General features: G+C 41.2%; 1 protein-coding gene across 4 annotated transcripts in view; it reads left to right on the top strand.

The window, feature by feature from the left end:
* Window positions 1-21,369, top strand: part of SAMD3 (sterile alpha motif domain containing 3) — a 66,319-nt gene that overhangs the window by 17,773 nt on the left and 27,177 nt on the right. For 2 of the 4 annotated variants that reach the window (XM_031667445.1, XM_031667446.1), the window contains exons 5-7: window positions 9,089-9,274; window positions 9,527-9,611; window positions 16,690-16,857. In XM_031667445.1, the coding sequence (XP_031523305.1) occupies window positions 9,089-9,274; window positions 9,527-9,611; window positions 16,690-16,857 (439 nt within the window). The remainder of the gene's footprint in view (window positions 1-9,088; window positions 9,275-9,526; window positions 9,612-16,689; window positions 16,858-21,369) is intronic. The other 2 variants (XM_031667447.1, XM_031667448.1) reach the window with 2 other exon arrangements.

The raw sequence follows: 21,369 nt of genomic DNA on the forward strand, positions 1-21,369 counted from the left end.
CTCCCTGGAGGACCAGAAAGCAATACCATTTTACAAGACTAGGAAAGTATCACAGTTCCTCAAAGCAGGAGATTGTCTCCAAGTGGGTGCCCTTGGAGAAAGGTACAATTTGCGCCCCGAAATTTGGGATGATTTATGAGCTATGACGCTAAAGGTCAACCAGGGTTCAGCTGAGTGCGATATGAACCCTCTCCTGGGTCCCATAAAGCCACATGGGGTGCGACTGAAGCCTGGTGAGATGCTGAGAAAACAGCTTTTGGAGGGTTTATTTTTGGTGTGTTTGACCTTTTTGTAATTCTCCACAGTCACAGTCTAGTTCTCAGATACCTTTTGTGTTTCCAGAGGATTCCACCTCAATCCCCAGATCTGCCTCTCTAGCCTGCCTCACTGGTTTTCGTATCTCAAATTTATGGGCTTAGTGACCTGGCACTTCTCTTCACTCACCACTTGACTTGGTGCCTTGCTAGTGAGTGGTTTCTTTGTCATGAGTGGGCTGTTTTAGCATAACAGAGAGCTCCTTTTTGAAAGGGAACAATTTTACGTCTGAAAACACAAATTTAGGCTAGATGTGGTGGTTCACATCTCTAATTCCAACACTTTGGGAAGCCAGGGCAGGAGAATCACTTGAGGCCAGGAGTTTGAGACTAGCCTGGGCAACACAGCAAGACCTCATTTCTACAAAAACAAATTTAAAAAATTAGCTGGGTGTGGTGGTGCATGCTTGTAGTCCTAGCTACTGAGGAGGCTAAGGTGGGAGGCTCCCGTTGAGCCCAGGACTTTGAGGCTACAGTGAGTCATGATTGTGCCACTGCACTCCTGCCTGGATAACAGAGAGAGACCCTGTCTCTTAAAAAAGAAAAGAAAACACAAGTTTATAGAACTACAGACTATCTTTATCAGTCATAGAATGTTTTCTTTGATATTTTTTATCTTTCTCAAACATTCTGAAATCTTTCTACAATATTTTTGTCACAGACTATTTCATTCAACAAGGACATAGGAAAATCAAGACAGATAAGGAGACTAGATGTAGTTGAGTGCTCACGGGGCCAGCATTGGACCAGGCCAGGTCGGGGATTCAGATGAGGGAACCACATGCGTGGCAGGAGTGTGGCAGTGAGTAAAACCCAATGGAGAAGAAGGCTTGAGATAAACCTAGAAGAATGAGGGCAACTGAGGGCATTCTAGGTAAGTGAAGCAACAGCGAACACATGCATAGTGCATTCTGGAGATTTAGTAAGGCTTGTGTCTGGACTGGATCTGATAATTCACAGTGTGTAGTAGATGATAATAAGAGAGTACAAAAACTCCTAATTAGTAAATACGAAGAATTCAAATTTGGGATTTTAAGAAATTACAGACCATTGAATTTTATTTTTCTCATAGAATTTTAAAATTCTATCACCTGTTTTATTTGTAGAAGTAAAAAGAGAAAGAAAAAATTCCTTTAAATTTAAGTCAATGAAATTGGAAGCACCAATTTCAACAAAGCAAGAAACTGTGGCTCTGTTAAAAAAAAAAAAAAAAAAAGGAAGGAAGCAACAGTTTTAAACTCTTAAGCTTCCTCCAATTCAAAAAGAAATGCTGAAGCTTTCTGGTTTGGAAATTGAAGAGCTTACTTTTTCCCTAAGGCAATATTATCCACTTTCATGGGGATTAAATAACTGCCAAACACTGAGTAGCTCCAAAAGGGATTTAAATACAGAGAATGGACTCAGAGTTTTCCTTCCAAATGCGAATATTTACATCCAAATATGTCAACAAATCATAGTTATTTTCCTCTTCCTGGGGAGCCCCAGGAACCCAAAGAGATGATAATTAAGGAATGAGCCTGGCTCAGGTTACCCTCAGAAATAGGAAGCCGTAACTGTCCTCTCAGGGAGACCACATACTGAAGATGTTATTGGTCAAAGAGACTAACATAGTAAACTCTCACTGCATAGTAAACTCTCACGGTGTCTAATTGCTGGGGATAGAGGAATCCTGAATCACCTATGTCGCTCAATACATATATGGGTTACATTGTCCGCACACAGGAAGATTATCATGCCTATGACAACTGGAAAATGTGAAATCGTGCAAAAGGCAGATATCTAGTGTAGTCAAGTGCTGAATGTGAACTTGCAGATCTTCTATATACTTGATCTTTAAACTATGGGACTTATAAATTTGAAGTTATAGTTCCACGTTGGTTGCCAGTGATGTTTCAGTACCAGGAATAGTGTTTGAAGTTGGACATGATTATGGTGTCAAGCAAGATTGGCTTATTTTGCTTGGACCTTGGACCATGTCTTGGTTCCAAAAGTAGCCCTGGAAGCCATTGGCCAGTTCTACCTGCCCCCTCCACTGATTAAATCGGTGTTTATGTTAAATTGGATGATGGATCAGAGAGGAGAAGGGTTTATGGCTGTATAGGGGGATAAATTGTGAGAACCTGAAATTAGAAAAAATGAGCTACTTATTTTTTTAAATCTCTTTTCCCCATGTTTTTCAGGTTGGATCATTTCTGTTGATCTGTCTTCAAATTCAGATGACTACTTCCTCCTAAATCTCCATTCTGCTATTAATCCTATCTAGTACAATTTTCAATTTCAAATTTTGTATTTTTTTTCTTCTAAATTTCTATTTGTTTCTTTTAAACAATTTCTATTTCTCTGCTAAATTTTCCTGTCATTTCAGTCATTCTGGCATATAGTCCTTTAATTCACTGAACATTGTTAGAATAGCTGCTTTAAAATCCTTGCCAACATCTGGTTCATCTTAGCATCACATTCTAATGATTATCTTTACTCTTGAGGATGGATTACATTTTCTCGGGTTTTTTTGGTATATTACATAATTTTGGATTAAATATGAATGTTACAATGTGGAGTCTCTTGAATCTGTTGTGTTCGCCCAAAGAGTGTTGACATTTTGTTCTAGGAAACCACAAAATTGGTTGGACTCACGTGGAAAACTCAGTCTCCTGGGTGTCGGTTAAAATCTGTTGAGTTCTTTTATCTTTAGTCCAGTTATGCATGTGTGTAGTTCAGGATCATCCAGAGATTTGAACAGTTTATATACAGATTGTGGAGTTTTTCCCTCATTAGTTCATTCTTTTCTGGGGTTTTCCTCCTCTTTTCCACATATGCGGTTGCCCGAAATTCTGCCCCCAAGTCTTTGAGTCCAGAAATACTACAGGGTTTTCTATTTGAGTTTTGGCAGCACATGGTGAGGCCTGCCTCCAGGCCAAAAGCCATGAAAAGGGAACCTCATCAAAGGCCCAGTGTCTTCCTCTTGTTCTAAGTGTAGGCTTCTTTTCAAAACCTGCATTCTGTTTTTCACCTTTCAGTGTTTTCAGTTAGTTTTTTAAAAATGTGTTTAATGTTTATGGTTAATGTTTGCGAGATAGCTGGTCCAGTGGGAGCTCATTAAGCCATTCCAGCAGAACTCTGCTAGGAGACTATCGAAGCAGTCCACATTTGAGTGGCGAATACTTGGATTAGTGTAGTAGCATGAACCATGGATATAAGTAAATAAATACAGAGATAAAATGTAGGGAAAATTTCATGACACTTAGGAGTGAAAAATGAAGGTAAAAGAGACATCATGATGTTAAACCTGAGTTGCTAAGAGAAACGGGTACAGTAAAAGAAACAAGGAAATTGGAATTCTGTGTTAGTCCACACATACCGTAGACTTGGTGACCTAAACACAGACGTTTATTTTTTGGTGGTTCTAGAGGCTGTAAGCCTGAGATCAAGGCACTGACCTCTTCCGTTTCTGTTGAGGACCCTCTTTTTCACTTGCAGATGGCTACATTTTCTCTCTGACCTCACATGGCATACAGATATTTTAAGAATACTAATCCCGTCATCTCAGGGCCCACCCTTATGATTTCATTTAACTAAATTACTTCCATAAAGGTCTATCTCCAAGTACAGTCACATTGGAGATTAGGGCTTCAACATACAGAATTTGAAAGGAACACAGTTCAGTTCCTAGAACATGAGAGCCTCGTTTTGGGGGGTTTTTTTGTTTGTTTTTTTAAAGATTATTAATTATTTTTGGATTTGTTGAGTATAAGATAAACAATGTACAAGTTGTTGTTGGAGATCTAAGATGGAGCATGGAGAACAGATTATTGATGATAGATTTACAGTGCATCAACATAGAGCTCAGAGCCGAGGTCATGGGGCTGGGTGAGTCTCTGAGGAAGAAAGCAGAGAGCAATACAGAGGATTAAGGGGGCAGGAACCCAGCCATGTGCAAATTCTCACAGAAAGTAAAGGAGGTATAAATCAGCAAATAAACAAGTTGTCAGAGAGAACAGAAGAGAGGCAGGAAAATGAAACAGTGTCAAGGAAGATAAGGAAGAAAAGGGGTGTGAGGAAGTGGTCAATAGCACTAAATGCAGTTACAAAGGTGTTATAAAAGGCTGTGGTCAAAAGGCCCTGCACTGGTCAATTAGGAAATCATTATTGACTTTTGAGGAAGCAGTCCAGGTGAGGTGATTGGGAAGAGAGTCAGGTAAGAGAGGTTAAGGAAAAGCAGAATGAAAGTGATTTGAAAGACATGCCTAGAGCATAAATGGGGAGCCAAATCTACAGGGTAATGAATGCAATCACGGACCAGTGAAGTGTCCATATCTTTGCCCAGACCAAATCAAATTCAGCCCTGCTTAGATAGCTACTTCTTTCAGATGTCTGGTTTATTCTTTCAACAAAAAATCACTGTATTATCAACTCTGCTAAGCAATGTTATATACACTGGAGATTAAACAAATAGTCCCCGCCCTCATGTAACATCTGTGTTTCTTCTGCTCTCTACCAACTGCTGTTTTGTGCATTCAGATTTTTCTTTAGAGAGCTGGTGCTCACCTGAGCCCGTTCTTAACAGAGCCATCTTTCCTACCCTGTGTGAGCCTCATCAGAGTATACCATATGCTCTTTGGAAGTAGGATAAGAATTGGATATTTTTTCACTCTTACTAAAGTTAGAAAATGTTAGAGAGTCAATTAGCTTTTTCATGAAAACACCATCTAATCATTTTTTAAATTAGCACCTAATACAATAATGATATGGCCAATTATCAAATGTGTTGTCTTAACTTTACTGTAAGTTTTATTTTATTACAAATATAAGCTCTACACATAAGCTGAGAGTTTAGTAAGCAGTGAACTCTGAATCAGTTAGCCAGGGGCCAATTATAGGCATTAACATGTTTTAAAAGCTTCCTGGTTGATTTTGCCGTGCACCCAGGATTGAGATACTTGGGGCTAGATATCTGTTGTTTTGTGGTGCTGATTTTGTCAAAGAGCCTGGTTCTGAGGTGGGAACAGTAATATAACCGGCCTTTGGGTTGAACTGCCGTCTGCTCTCTGCCCTTACTTTTGGCTGACTTATTTTGGTGTTCTGCCCAACTCCAGCTTAATAAAAATATTATGAATAATCTTAACCCCACAGTAAAGCTTTTTTTTAATCCAGTGCAAATATAATTTTACAGATGAGAAATGATTTTGCCTGCAGTTATCTACTCGCAAATTAGAATGTATTTTTAATTTCTGATGAATCACTTTTCGTGTGTAATACTCATTTTGACTGGCATTAGGTGGCATGGGTTGGTTTTTAGTCAATTCCAGAGTATCTTCTTACATTGTTTTAATGTAAAGAAAATGAAAATTTGATGCTTCTGATCTTTCCTAATACATTACTCTATTTAGAGCAAGATGGAGCATCTGTCTTCTTGGACCCTTTATGTGTCTAGCTACATTCTGGATGTTTGAGAGAAATAATACCATGCAGTATAGTCTCTGCCCCGACACTGAAAAAAAAAGGGGGGGAAGTATGTAGAATAAAAAGACAAACAGCGTAACGAGCTTTATTTTATAACACTGGAACATTGAACTTATCTCTTGAGGTGGTACTAAGTAACATAACAACTTCAAAACCTGGACCTGGCAGGCAGCTAATTTAGCTACTTGAAAATTATTAGGAAAAAAGAGATAGATGTTAAGATTACTGAAACCAGCTTAACACCTGCCAAGTTACATCACTTTTAAAAAAATGCTAGGAAAGGCTGGGCACGGGGACTCACACCTGTAATCCCAGCGCTTTGGGAGGCCAAGGTGGGCGGATCACGAGGTCAGGAGACTGAGACCATCCTGGCCAACACGGTGAAACCCTGTCTCTACTAAAAATACAAAAAATTAGCCGGGCATGGTGGTGGGCGCCTGTAGTCCCAGCTACTCAGGAGGCTGAGGCAGGAGAATTGCTTGAACCCGGGAGGCGGAGCTTGCAGTGAGCTGAGATCGCACCACTGCACTCCAGCCTGGGCGACAGAGCAAGACTCAGTCTCAAAAAAAAAAAAAAAAAAAAGTCCCAGGAACGCACAAAAGACATCCAACAAAACTGGCCATTACTTTATATTCCTTGGTCTCAGTAGATACAGGAGGGGTAATTTGGCCATGGGAGAAAGAAACAAAGTAATAGAATATGGAAGAAAATGAGGATTGTGAAAGAGTAATTGGCGTTTAGTAGACCCCCAATAAATGCTGGTTGAATGAATGAACAAAATGAAAGAGAAACATACTGGAAAACAGATTGGGCTACAGCAGAGACTTAAATCTGGAAATTTCCTGTTGTGGTATTAAGTATTAAGTTATTGGTGTGCTTATCTTAGCCAGGACATAATTTCACCACTGATATAGTGGGGACCGCCAAAGGGGGGAAAAAGGAAAGGGAGCTTGTCATAAAAAGGGATGTCAGAGTGCTTTCTCCTGTGTGCTTGATTCTCCATATCGCATTATAGCTCGTGCATTCTTATAAAGGATGACCTAAAATGCTAAAAGAACCCTAGCCTTTCAAAATTCATCTGAATTTTGGGCTCCATGGATATCTGAAAATTAACCTACTTAGGCCAACTTAGGAAATCTTCCTGTTGTCTTCTACTTGGCTTGCCTCTGTTTCTTTACTTCCACCACAATCAATCCTATTTATAAATGGGTTAAGAGCTACATAGTGCCTTTGATTCAATGTTAGTTGGATACTTTATTAATATTATAGAGTCTTCATTTTGCACACTCAGTGGTCAGTCACTAACTTTAAGGCTTGAATGTTGTTCTGATAATTTTATAAACAGCGTTATTGATGTTTCATTTACATAGCATAAAGTTCACCCATTTAAAATGAACAAGAGGCTGGCTGTGTTGGCTCATGCCTGCAATCCCGCCACTTTGGGAAGCTACGGCAAGAGGATTGCTTGAGCCTAGAGTTCGAGATGAAACTGGGCAACATAATGAGACCCCACCTCCACAAAAAATAAAAAAAATTAGCTGGGCATGGTGGCACGTGCCTGTAGTACCAGCTATTCGGGAGGCTGAAGTGGGAAGATTGCTGGAGACCAAGAGGTCAAGGCTGCAGTGAGCTGTGATTGCACCCCTGCACACCAGCCTGGATGGCAGAGCAAGACTCTGTCTAAAAAAAAAAAAAAAAAGGCTGGACGCAGTGGCTTACGCGTGTAATCCCAGCACTTTGGGAGGCCAAGGTGGGCAGATCACGAGGTCAGGAGATTGAGACCATCCTGGCCAACATGGTGAAACCCCATCTCTACTAAAATACAAAAAATTAGCCAGTGTGGTGGCACACACCTCTAGTCCCAGGTACTCGGGAGGCTGAGGCAGGGAAATCACTTGAACCCGGGAGGCGGAGGTTGCAGTGAGCCGAGATTGTGCCACAGTACTCCAGCCTGGCAACAGAGTGAGACTGTCTCAAAAAAAATTATAGTAAAAAGGCCGGGCGCGGTGGCTCAAGCCTGTAATCCCAGCACTTTGGGAGGCCGAGACGGGCGGATCACGAGGTCAGGAGATCGAGACCATCCTGGTTAATATGGTGAAACCCCGTCTCTACTAAAAAGTACAAAAAACTAGCCGGGCAAGGTGGCGGGCGCCTGTGGTCCCAGCTACTTGGGAGGCTGAGGCAGGAGAATGGCGTGAACCCGGGAGGCGGAGCTTGTAGTGAGCTGAGATCTGGCCACTGCACTCCAGCCTGGGCGACAGAGCAAGACTCCGTCTCAAAAAAAAAAAAAAAAAAAATTATAGTAAAAAATAAAGTGAATAGCTCAGTTAATTTTAGCAGCTTTATATGCTTGTACAACAAATAATCACTACCCATTTTATCCACCTTCAGCCCCAGGCAACTCCTGATCTGCCTTCTGTAGTTACAGTTTTTTTCTTTTTTTTTTTTTTTTTAGACCGAGTCTCGCTCTGTCGCCCAAGCTGGAGTGCAGTGGTGCGATCTCGGCTCACTGCAACCTCCATCTCCCGAGTTCAAGCGATTCTCCTGTCTCACCCTCCCGAGTAGCTGGGACTACAGGCGCACCACCACACCCGGCTGATTTTTTTTTATTTTTAGTAGAGAGGGGGTTTCACCGTGTTAGCCAGGATGGTCTCAATCTACTGACTTCGTGATCTGCCCGCCCCGGCCTCCCAAAATGCTGGGATTACAGGCGTGAGCCACCATGCCTGGCTGTAGTTATAGTTTTCTGTAGCCCTTCATAGAAATTTCATCTGGATAGAACTGGAATATCTGTTATTTATATTTAATTTAGAAACTATGTTCACCTTATCAAAATAGGCAAAGACCAACTAAATTAGGTGGATCTTGTATTTCATTATAAACAGCAGCAGAATAAATTAATTAGAAGAATTTTCTTAACAGGTGCTAAGACTTTATGGTAGGCCTCATTTGCTTTGCTGAATTGCAATGTATTTTCTTTTTGTCAAGTATGTTGTCTAGTTTTGAGCTATGCATTACATTTTCTCTTTAAGAAAAATGAATTTGTATGCATTTCAGCTTCAGGCTTTATTCTAAAGTCTGTATTATTATGATTTTTTCTAAAGAATAAATATGTGTTGTGTGAATGGACAAAGACACTTAATGAGCCTTCAAACATTTGTGGATGGATGAATGGATGGAAGATAGCTTGATGACTTCCATATATTTGGGTCTCGGAAAAGTTGTTTATTTTGTAAGTTCTCAGGATGTAGCAAATTAATAAATTGCATATATTTGGAATAGAATTTCATTCTTTGTGTGTTTTTATTTCACAGAAGAAATGTGAAACATATTCTAGCTAGAAGCAAAGCATTACAATGGACGAAGTCCTATGTTTTACCAGAGTTTCCCTATGATGTCAAATGCATGTTAGCAGAGCAGAAGTGCCCGGATCACAGCATGAGGATAAGGATCATTGAGTTTCTCCAGGCCGACATGACTAAGTATCTGGAAGGCTCACTGTGAGTGACAACAGGACAGGCTTGCTGCTTTGGGAAAGGGTCTGTTTCGGAATAGAGTAGAATTCACGTGGAATCAACTGTCTTCAGATTGTGGATGACATATTGGTAATAGGTCCCAAATTGTCCAATATTTGAATCTCTTTTTGTTATGTAGAAAAATGTGAAGAAAAATGAGTGTAATTTAGACTCATCTTAAAGGAAGGAATGTGGGCTGCTTGAAGTGAAACATATCCTTCTTGTTTTGGTGAACAGGTACCCCAGCACCCAGCAGTACAATGACGTAGTTAATGCCCTGCTGCAGGCCCACCCTTTCCTGGATGAGGACGGCTGTGGCTTTGTAAGTGACCACCTGGCACCATTCTGTTAATTTCAGACTATCTTAAAATAATAGCCTTGTGTTGCCCAGTAATTTTATGCTTCATCCATCTTTTCTTGATGTCTCTCTCTCTCTCTCTCCCATTCTATGTATCTACGTCTATCTGTTTCTATTTTTCTGACTCTTTTTTTGTCTTTTTGGTCTCTCTCCGACTTTGTTTCTGTCTTTCACTTTTTGTTAGTCCATGCTTCTTTCTTGACTTCACGCACGCGCTCTCTCTTTCTCTCTCTTTGTCTGTCTCCTTGTCTTCCCTTTTTCATAACTTCTTGGTCTCTCTCTGTCCTGTGTTTCTTTGTCTTCTTTGTCTCTCTCCATCATCATATTGCTGCCCTCTCAAAACTTGAAGCTCAGTGTAACAGAGCTCATCAAGAGTTGCCTAGGGCTGAGGGTGGCCAAAATGGACAGTGATTATGGTTGCACAAGCATATAAAGTTGCTAAAATTAACCGAGCTGTTCACTTTAGAATCTTAAGGGTTTTAAGGGTTAGGAAGGGTCTTTAGGAGATGTGACACCTAGAAAGAGAAAGACATGGCTGCACCTGCTTCAGAGCTGTCATCAGGTGTTTCTTGCCTTCTCAGACCCAGTGGAGCTGTTGTCTGGCTTTGAGGTCCGGGCCTCCAACCTTACCTGGCCCTGTCACATCTCTGCTGTCCTGATAAAAACAGAACCCCAGGATACTTTGGGGCAGCAGTTCTTTGTTTTTTAGTTTTGTTTTGTTTTGTTTTTTGAGACAGAGTCTCGCTCTCTCACCCAGGCTGGAGTACAGTGGCGCGATCTCAGCTCACTGCAACCTCTGCCTCCCGGGTTCAAGCAATTCTCTGGGGCAGGAGTTCTAACCTCTGGTTGCACATTAGGATTCCTAGAGATTCAGGTTGAATTAATTTGAGGATGGGACACTGTCATTAACATTTTTTAAATTTCCCAAACTTATTCTAATGTACAACCAGGGCTGAGAACGACTGCTACTGACATTTCAACACAAACTTTGCTGTTTGAACTTGCCTATCTCCTGGATTTCAGAGACCAGTGTCTTCATTGCACAACAATGTAAATATAATTAACACTATTGAACTGTACCTAAGAATAGTTAATAAAAAATTGATTTTTGATGCTGTAACTATATGAGTTAAGGAACAATTACAAAGAGCTATAGCTATGTATAGGTAGCTATGTAAAGGTAGACTGTCTGTTATTTCCTGTATCTATATGTCATGTGCATACACGTTGGTAGTCATATCTAAAGAAGACAGATGTCTTTTTGTACTTTACTGTCTCAGATGTTTGTGAAAAGATATTTTTTTGCTGTGCTTTCTTAAGGACATGGAATTTCAGCAATTAATTCCAAGAACAACAAAGGATAAATGCCAATATCTATGCATATAAGGACATTTTAAGGCTGTTTCCTCCCTCCCTCCCCTCCTTCCATCCTCCATCCTTCCTTCCTTCCTTCCTTTCTTCCTTCCTTCCTTCCTCCCTTCCTTCCCTCCCTCCCTCTTTCTTCCTTCCTTCCTTCTTTCTTTCCTTCCTTCCTTATTTGTATTTACCCCTCCCTCCCTCCCTTCCTTCTTTCTTTCTTTCCTTCCTTCCTTCTCTTTTTGTATTTTAAAGAAAAGGTTCATTATATATGGAGAGAATCACAGAATTTTCTCAATGGGAGAGGCCATTAAAGCTTTTTTTCACCACTCAGACTGAGGAAAGATGTTGTATACCATGTCTGGAAAAATAGTAATTATTGAAGCCAAGATTAGAATTCAGGTATTCTTGCTTCTAGGATGACATCCTTTCCAAAATATGCCGCTGCATATAAAGCATACTACAGAAGAAATTGAATTTCCTCTAAAAAACAAAACAAAACGAAACAAAAACAACAAGGCAATGACAACAACAATACTAAACAAACCTGGCACCCCAACATTGACAATCATGTCAATATGGCTGACAAAACTGAGTCTCAGAATTTCTTCCACACTCGAGATACATCTACCGACTTAATATCTAATCTGTGTTACTGTGTATAGAACTTGTGGGGTTTTTTTTGTTTTTTGTTTTTTTTTTGAGATGGGGTTTCGCTCTGTCACCCAGGCTGGAATGCAGTGGCGCTATCTCAGCTCACTGCAAGCTCTGGGTTCATGACATTCTCCTGCCTCAACCTCCCGAGTAGCTGGGACTACAGGTGCCTGGCACCACGCCCGGCTAATTTTTCGTATTTTTTAGTAGAGACGGAGTTTCACCGTGTTAGCCAGGATACAACTTGTGTGTGTGTTTTTTTTTTAATTTACATTTATTGTTTGAATAAATTACATATTTATATAGTTCAAAATTCAAAAACTACAAAAGGGTATAAATAGAAAAGTTTCCCACCTGCCCTTGCTTCTCCAGCCACCTAATTTTCCTCCCCAGAAGTAACCAATGTTATTAGAGTCCTTCTAGAGAATCTTTGCATATACATAAGCAAATCCATATTGATCTAATACCATTTGACCTTTAGTTTCATGGTTATCAAAGTGAGACACATACAAAGTAACAAATACTGCTTTCTTTGCTCTTGTGCGCATTTTATCCACATCTGTTCCCAGTGACATTCACTAAAGACCAGTTAACTGATAAAGAGACGTGTGCAAAATTGCTTAGCAGATTAGGGCTCAGATTTGCATCTGGTGCCTGGATGGATGTTTACCCAAATTCTCCCTGCAAAAGTGTATGAGGTTGTGTTTCTAATGTTACAGTGGAAAATGTACAAAATTTCAGAGAACATTAATGGGAGGCAGGGGTGGAGAAAGAAAAAGAATGCACAAACTTGGTTATTTTTAGGGCTAAGTTTATTTTTAACTCTTTATTTTAAAAAATTTTGGGCCGGGTGTGGTGGCTCACACCTATAATCCCAACACTTTGGGAGGCCAAAGCGGGCAGCTCACCTGAGGTCAGGAGTTCGAGACCAGCCTGGCCAACATGGTGAAACCCCGTCTCTACTAAAAACACAAAAATTAGCTGGGCATGGTGGCAAGTGCCTGTATTCCCAGCTACACAGGACGCTGAGGCAAGAGAATCACTTCAACCCAGGAGGCAGAGATTACAGTGAGCCGAGATCGCGCCATTGCACTCTAGCCTGGGGCACAAGAGCGAGACTTCATCTCCAAAAAAAAAAAAAGAATAAGGACAATCTCTTATATAACCACAATACCATTTTTATACCCAAGAAAATTAGCAATAATTGCATAATATATACAATCCATATTCACATTTCTCCAATTTTTCAAAAATGTTTTAAAAATAATTTTTTGCCATGATATCTAATTGAGTATTATGCATTGCATTGGTTATTATGTCTCTTTAATTTCTTTTTGCCTAGACAGTCTCTCCAAACCCTTTTTTATTTTTCCGCATATTTGCTTTTTGGACAAGTCTAGTCCAGTTGCCATGTAAGGTGGTCCACATTCTGTGTTTGAATGTGCAAAGGGTCTGCTGGTGATGCTGTGGACTGCTTCATATGTCACAACAGGGGTCTGCAATTTCAGGGCCATTTTTTATTTCAGAGTGGTTGACGGAGAGCTGTCTTCATGTAGAACTTTCTACACCCTCTCTAGCTGGAAACGTGGAGGAGAGGGATGATTATTCTGTAACACAAATATTTCCTACTGAGTCTGCCTACCTGAGGCATCTGTGTAAGTAACTCACGGTGTCAGGCGTGTAGCAGATTCTCAGTAAATACTCACTGATTGAATACTCATGTGGAAGATTGTATTTGATTTGTCCTTTTTCTGTTCCTATCAGACAGTTAATAAAGAGAGACAGGAGAGCCTAGAAAGAAGAAATTGGCAATTTAAAAATGTCCTAGTCATTGATTGCTGTAATACCTCCCACCAGGTTCAGCATGTTTAGAAACCCTTCAGAGCTGTAGGAAACACGTGGAAAAAAAAATGTACTGTACTTGCACTAGTTCATATTTCATGGCTAAGAAAAATACAAGCCGTTCTTTTTGTCTGTTCTGTTGTAAAACAGCAATGGTAAAGTCCAAGCTCACAAGCACGCCTGTGGGAGGTGATAAGGCATCTCTGACGCATGCATACCCGGGAGCTTAATCAGTGCTGCAGCCGTACTCCAGCCCTCAACCACTGCCTTTCTTACTGGGGCTGTTGAAGGACTTTACAAACAGCACTTGAGTTTACAGATATCTTCAATGAGTAACTACTCACTTGAGTCTCCCAAAAAGCCAGTGCACTTAATAGGACATATCTTATTTTTCTGTTTTATAGTTGAAGAAACTGAAATTAAGAGGGGTTACTTGGCTAATATGTATTCAGGCTAGCTACTTGGACCTGCAGTCTTCCCAACTTAGGCTATGGTGCGTTCAGGGATTACTCTTATTGGGACTTACAAACCATATAACAAGGAATAGCAAAATCTAAGTGCCAAACATTTGGCTAATGTTATTTTGGTGGCATTCCCATTGACCTGTGAAGAAATAGAGCTTAGAAAACGTGCCCAAAGCCACTCAGTGACATACCACTCTCTCTCATGGCCAGGGCTCAGAGGGAAACACAGGCCTATATGCCCGCAAGGGTTTTTTTTTTTTTTTTCCTTGCCTGCACTCACTGTGGGGATCTATTCAAGCACATGACATTGCAGGGGAGATGAGCAGCAGAAGCAGTCCTAAGTCACTGACTTCAAGAAGGGTTGAGCCAGCCGGGTGTGGCAGCTCATGCTTGTAATCCCAGCACTTTGGGAGGCCAAGAAGGGTGGGTCACCTGAGGTCGGGAGTTCGAGACCAGCCTGACCAACACGGAGAAACCTCGTCTCTACTAAAAATACAAAAAATTAGCTGAGCGTGGTGGCACATGTCTGTAATCCCAGCTACTCAGGAGGCTGAGGCAAGAGAATCGCTAGAGCCCAGGAAGTGGAGGTTACAGTGAGCCGAGCTTGTGCCATTGCACTCCAGCCTGAGCAACAAGAGTGAAACTCTGTCTCAAAAAAATAAATAAATAAATAAATAAAGAAGAAGCATTGGGCCACCACTCATGCAGTGAGTTAGTTACCAGCTAAGCACTGCCAAGACTCAGAGTCTTGCTTCTGGTCTGTCCTGTTGACATCTGCATCTCCTGCTTCATTGAGTATTGACACAAGGTATCAAACATTTATAGTTTCCAGAATGCATGAGGCACTATGCTGGACTTGGTGGGCAAAGCAGGCATGAGCCTTTCTTTGTGTGCTTATAGCCTAGAGGGAGGGAGGGAGGGAGGGAAGGAAGGAAGGAAGAAAAGAAGGAAGGAAGAAAGGAAGGAAGGCAGGCAAAGGAAAAGAAAAGAAAAGAAAAGAAAAAGAAGTAGAAATAGAAACAGACAAAGTATCACATTGATGAGGGTAGATTACCACTGTGGTAAGTGCCAGTGAAGAAAGGGGAGCTCCAACGCCAAGCTGTTACAGAGGCCAGAGGAGGCTTCCATGAAGCACAGGCTGAGCTGAGACCCGAAGGCAAAGCAAGGGTCAACTACATACCAGCTAGGTGTGGGAAGAGAGGGATAAAGCTTTCCAGGCCCAAACTGAAGGCCCAGCGGTGGAAGAGATGTTGGCATATTGAGGAAGAAGTCCAGGGGTGCTTCCTAGGTATTGTCTATGTCTCTGGTCTCACAAAAACTCCACATGCCAGATAGATCCTTCCAGAGCTCAAATCTGACCATTCAGTCTCCCAACTCAACATGGCCTAGGAATACTTCCTATCCTGGCTGTTCTGATGAATTCTCTATAGAGCTTTAAAAAATACAGACATCTGGGCTCCATTCCAATCTCCCGAACCAGCATCTGTGTAGTCTCAAGCAGTAGCAAGCAGCAGCATGGCATGAGAACTTGCAAGAAAAGGACACTCTCAGCCTACCCCTGACCTCAAAATCAAAGACGCTGAGAGTGGGGCTCAGCAAACTGTGCTCTAACAGGTCCTCCAGGAATTGATTCAGGCTAAATTTTGAGAACCATTGCTTTAGAGGAAAGACCAAGGGCAAAAGTTCCTATGAGGTTCTAATATAGCCTGTCTACAGAGACAGATTTAAGATCTGGTTCAGGATTACATTGAGGCTCCTTAATGGGGTGACCATGGCCCTTGATGATTGGGCTGGCTCCTCTCTCCCACCTTACTTTTTACCCCATCCTCTATCATTCCCTCATCTTGAGCTCTGTGCTCCAGCCTCGCAAAACTCTTGGTAGTTCTCCAAAGGGCACTAGCTCTCCCTCCATTCCATTGCACATGCAGCTTCATCCTCCTGGAACTTCTGTGCATCCACCCAACCGGCATTCCCTGATGCTATCTCCATCCCTTCATGCAGTTACCTGACCCTAAGACCTAAGCCTCAGTTTAGATTCAAGAACTTCCTACAGGAAAGCTTTTATGATCTCCTAACACAATGTAAATGAATGATGTATCTTCCCCTATTATAATAGTTTTCACTCTATATTAAAATCACTCATCCCCCTGCTACACTGAAAGTGAGGTCCACCTACACCCTTCTGCCTCCCAGAGTGGGGACTTGGTCTTTGTGTTTGAAACAGTAGAGGCGCCGCAGATACTTAGGGAGTGAATGCCAGTAGTACTCACCAAAACAAATTTCAAAAGGTGACAGAAAATTATTTTTAAAGAAAATGCATCAATCCATAAGCCACTATCAGGTCTTTTCTAGAACCCGCTAGAAAAATAGAGTTGGTTGTAGAGACAGCAGAGTCTAGCGGAAAGTATCACTTTTGGGAATTAGAAAATCTAGTTCAAGAACCGATATATTTACTCAATAACCATATGACACTGGGAAAAGATTTCTATTTCTGTGACTTTGTCTTCTTACCTATAACTTAGGGTTTATAATTTCTGTAGCAGTGTCACAAGATTGCTGTGAGGGTAAAAGGAAGGATAGATAAATATTATTTCTATTACTATGATGTGAAAATAATTTCAAGCCCAAAGATGATAGGTATGTATTGTTGTTGTATAGGTGTATTGTTTATATAGGATTATCTCAATCTCCTTGAAGATTAACTGGCCTGTTGTGTTATTTTACAGTTTTTATGGAAACGAGCCCTCAAAGATCGCTTTAAATATGTTCGAAGACCCATAGAAGATGATGAGCAAGTGATTAGAAATAAGTGTAAATTTGGACACCGAAGAGGCCAGAAAAGGAAATCTCTTGCTGATATAAGATTTGATGAAATTAAACTTGTCCAGATAAAAGTAAGATTGAATTCATAAATGTTCTGATGACTTGACGGATTGATATATTGATTAAGGAATAATAAATACTAGCGTTTAAAATAATTAAAACAAAATGAGATAACTTTTTAAAATTTGAAGTATAGTCAAGAACCAAGAAAGTCTGTTTTGCATGGCTAACAATGAGCATGGTATTTCCAAGAAAAGAATTCCCAAAGCAATTACTGAACATCTCATGTCCAGTTTTTTTTTTTACAACCTTCAAAAACGTGGAAAAACCCTTAAGTTCCGAGTCCTTAAATGATTTTTTTTTTCTCTTATCCTAAAATGCATCTTATGTTCTTGATGCTCTTATTGCTACAGGAAGTTTTTTAATACTCACATTGTCTGACTTAGGTAGCCTCCGGTCTCCAGGTTTCAGGAAAGAAATAACCCACATGCATGGATACAAAACTCCATCATGGCCTTCCCTTCCCTGCTGGTCCTGAAGCCTTTCCACCCAACCCAGAAGTGGCTGTCGGGAGCTCCAGGCTGAGGGTCCCTGGGAGGGCCTGGAGATTCTTCCCTCAGCAGCTGGGAGGTCACAGGAATTCCAGTTGTCTGAGATCCTGTACATATTCCTTTTCTACCTCAGAGCACCGAAATATCCTCAGAAACAAAAATTTCCCCTGCTATCAAAGTAGATTGAACTCTTTAAGAAGGATGTCTGAACTACCAAATATGAAAGTGAAATCTCTTATCTTCCCAATTCTGTTTCTATCTTAACCCCGTATGAATATGTAAATCCTAACTCTTCACCACAAACATGTTTATATTAGTGAATGTACTTGTTGTAAATATTCTATTTTCTTTTTCATCTGGTGTATTTATTTGACAATACAAGGGCAAATCACTGAGTCACCTCAGTTTTATTAGTGCTAGTTATAAGATCCATAGGATAGGAATATTTTAAATATATTTTGTAAACCACTCATCCCAGCATCATACATAATGCAAAACTTGGATGAAAGTATGTACTTTAAATATCTTATTCTAATTTTCAGTGAGGCTTTCAAAATGATAGGTCAGTTAAGATAACACAATTCTATAACTGTTCTTTGACAAAAAGACAAGACAGCTGAAAGGTGCCCTAAATTTAGTAGTGAAACTTTTTAGAAACTTTGCAAAATTCTAATTACAAACTAAAATTATAAGATAGAATCATATTTATTTTGAAATATTTTATGTTCTTAAAAATCACTTTGTGAGAGGGACCCAGATGGCCGAATAGGAACAGCTCTGGTCTGCAGCTAGCTCCCAGACAGACCAATGCAGAAGGTGGGTAATTTCTGCATTTCCAACTGAGGTACCCAGTTCGTCTCATTGGAACTGGTTAGGCAATGGGTCCAACGCACAGAGGGCGAACAGAAGCAGGGTGAGGCATTGCTTCACCTGGGAAGTGCAAGGAGCCGAGGACCTCCTTCCCGGGGCCAAAGGAAGCCATGAGACACTGTGCTACCTGACTGGGTTACTACACTTTTCCCATAGTTTTTGCAGTCTGCAGATCAGGAGATTCCCTCGTATGCCTACACCACCAGGGCCCTGGGTTTCAAGCACAAAACTGGGTGGCTGTTTGGGCAGACACTGAGCTAGCTGCAGGAGGATTTTTTCATACCCCACTGGCGCCTGGAACCCCAGTGAGACAGAACTGTTCAGTCCCCTGGAAAAGGGGCTGAAGCCAGGGAGCCAAGTGGTCTTGCTCAGTGGGTCCCACTCCCATGGAGTCCAGCAAGCTAAGAACCATGGACTTGAAATTCTCACTGCCAGCATAGCAGTCTGAAGTTGACCTGGGACAGTCGAGCTTGGTGGGGGGAGCGTCATCCGCCATTACTGAGGCTTTAGTAGGCAGTTTTCCCCTGACAGTGCTAAGGAGGCTGGGAGGTCTGGGCTGGGCACGGCAAAGTGGCTGTGGCCAGACTGCTTCTCTAGATTCCCCCTCACCGGGCAGGGAATCTCTGAAGGAAAGGTAACATCCGAGCCAGGGGCTTACAGACATAACTCCCATCTCCATGGGACAGAGCACCTGGGGGAAGGGGCAGCTATGGGCACAGCTTCAGTGGATTTAATCCTTCCTGCCTGCTGGCTCTGAAGAGAGCAGCTGATTCCGACAAGAGGGATTCTCCCAGCACAGCTCACCAGCTCTGCTAAGGGACAGACTGCCTCCTCAAGTGGGTCCCTGACCCCCGTGCCTCCCGACTGGGAAAGTCCTCCCAACAGGGGTTGACAGACACCTCATACAGGAGAGCTCTGGTTGGCATCTGGCCAGTGCCCCTCTGGGACGAAGCTTCCAGAGGAAGGAGTAGGCAGTGATCTTTGCTGCTCTGCAGCCTCCACTGGTGATACCCAGGCAAATAGGATCTGGAGTGGACCTCCAGCAAACTGTAGCAGACCTACAGAAGAAGGGCCTGTTAGAAGAAAAACTAACAAACAGAAAGCAACATCAACGTCAACATAAAGGACTCCCACACAAAAACCCCATCCAAAGGTCATCAGCCTCAAAGATCAAAGGTAGATAAATCCACGAAGATGAGGAAAAACCAGTGCAAAAACACTGAAAATTCTAAAAATCATAATTCTTCTTCTCCTCCAAATGATAGCAACTTCTTTCCAACAAAGGCACACAACTGGACAGAAAATGACATTGATGACAGCTTCAGAAGGTGGGTAATAACAAACTCATCTGAGCTAAAGGAGCATGTTCTAACCCAATGCACGGAAGCTAAGAAACTTGATAAAAGGTTACAGGAACTGCTAACTAGAATAATCAGTTTAGAGAGGAATGTAAATGGCCTGATGGAGCTGAAAAACAAAGCACGAGAACTTCGTCAAGTATACGTCAAGTATTGATAGTGGAATCGATCAAGTGGAAGAAAGGATATCAAAGATTGAAGATCAACTTACTGAAATAAGGCATGAAGAAAAGATTAGAGAAAAAAGAATGAAAATGAATGAACAAAGCCTCCAAGAAATATGGAACTACATGAAAAGCGCAAACATACGATTGATTGGTGTACCTGAAAGTGACAGAGAGAATGGAACCAAGGTGGAAAACACTTCTGGATATTATCCAGGAGAACTTCCCTAACCTAGCAAGACAGGCCAACATGCAAATTCAGGAAATACAGAGAAAACCACTAAGATACCCCTCAAGAAGAGCAACCCAAAACACATTGTTGTCAGACTCACCAGGGTTGAAATGAAGGAAAAAATGTTAAGGGCAGCCAGAGAGAAAGGTCAGGTTACCCACAAAGGGAAGCCCATTAGACTAACAGTAGATTTCTCTGCAGAAATCCTACAAGCCAGAAGAGAGTGGGGGCCAATATCCAACATTATTAAAGAAAAGAATTTTCAACCCAAAATTTCATATCCAGCCAAACTAAGCTTCATAAGTGGAGGAGAAATAAAATCCTTTACAGACAAGCAAATGCTGAGGGGTTTTGTCACCACTGGGCCTGCCTTACAAGAGCTCCTTAAGGAAGCACTAAAAATGGAAAGAAAAAACTGGTACCAGCCACTGCAAAAACAAACCAAAATATAAAGACCAATGACACGATAAAGAAACTGCATCAACTAATGGGCAAAATAACCAACTGGCATCATGATGACAGGATCAAATTCACACATAACAATATTAACCTTAAATGTAAATGGGCTAAATGACCCAATTAAAAGACACAGACTGGCAAACTGGATAAAGAGTCAAGACCCATCAGTATGCTATATTCGGGAGATCCATCTCATGTGCAAAGACATACATAGGCTCAAAACAAAGGGATGGAGGAATATTTACCAAGCAAATAGAAAGCAAAAAAGAGCATGGGTCACAATCCTAGTCTCTGATAAAACAGACTTTATGCCAACACAGATCAAAAAAGACAAAGAAGGACATTACATAATGGTAAAGGGATAAATGCAACAAGAAGAGCTAACTATCCTAAATATATATGCACCTAATACAAGAGCACCCAGATTCATAAAACAAGTTCTTGGAGACCTGCAAAGAGATGTAGACTCCCACACAATAATAGTAGGAGACTTTAACACCCTACTGTCAATATTAGACAGATCAACGAGTCAGAAAATTAACAAGGATATTCAGGACTTGAACTCAGCGCTGGACCAAGTGGACGTAATAGATATCTGCAGAACTCTCCACCCCAAATCAACAGAACATACATTCTTCTCAGTGCCACACAACACATATTCTAAAATTTATCACATAATTGGAAGTAAAACTCTTCTCAGCAAATGCAAAAGAATGGAAATAATAATAGTCTTTCAGACCACAGTGCAATCAAATTAGAACTCAGGATTAAGAAACTCACTAAAAACTCACTGTACAACTACATGGAAATTGAACAGCCTGCTTCTGAATGACTACTGGGTAAATAATGAAATGAAGACAGAAACAAAGATGTTCTTTGAAACCGGTGAGAACAAAGACACAATGTACCAGAAGATTTCAGGCAAATATTCCTGACAAACAGCAATGCA

This window comes from Papio anubis, chromosome 6 (assembly GCF_008728515.1).
Source record: "Papio anubis isolate 15944 chromosome 6, Panubis1.0, whole genome shotgun sequence".
NCBI lineage: Eukaryota > Metazoa > Chordata > Mammalia > Primates > Cercopithecidae > Papio > Papio anubis.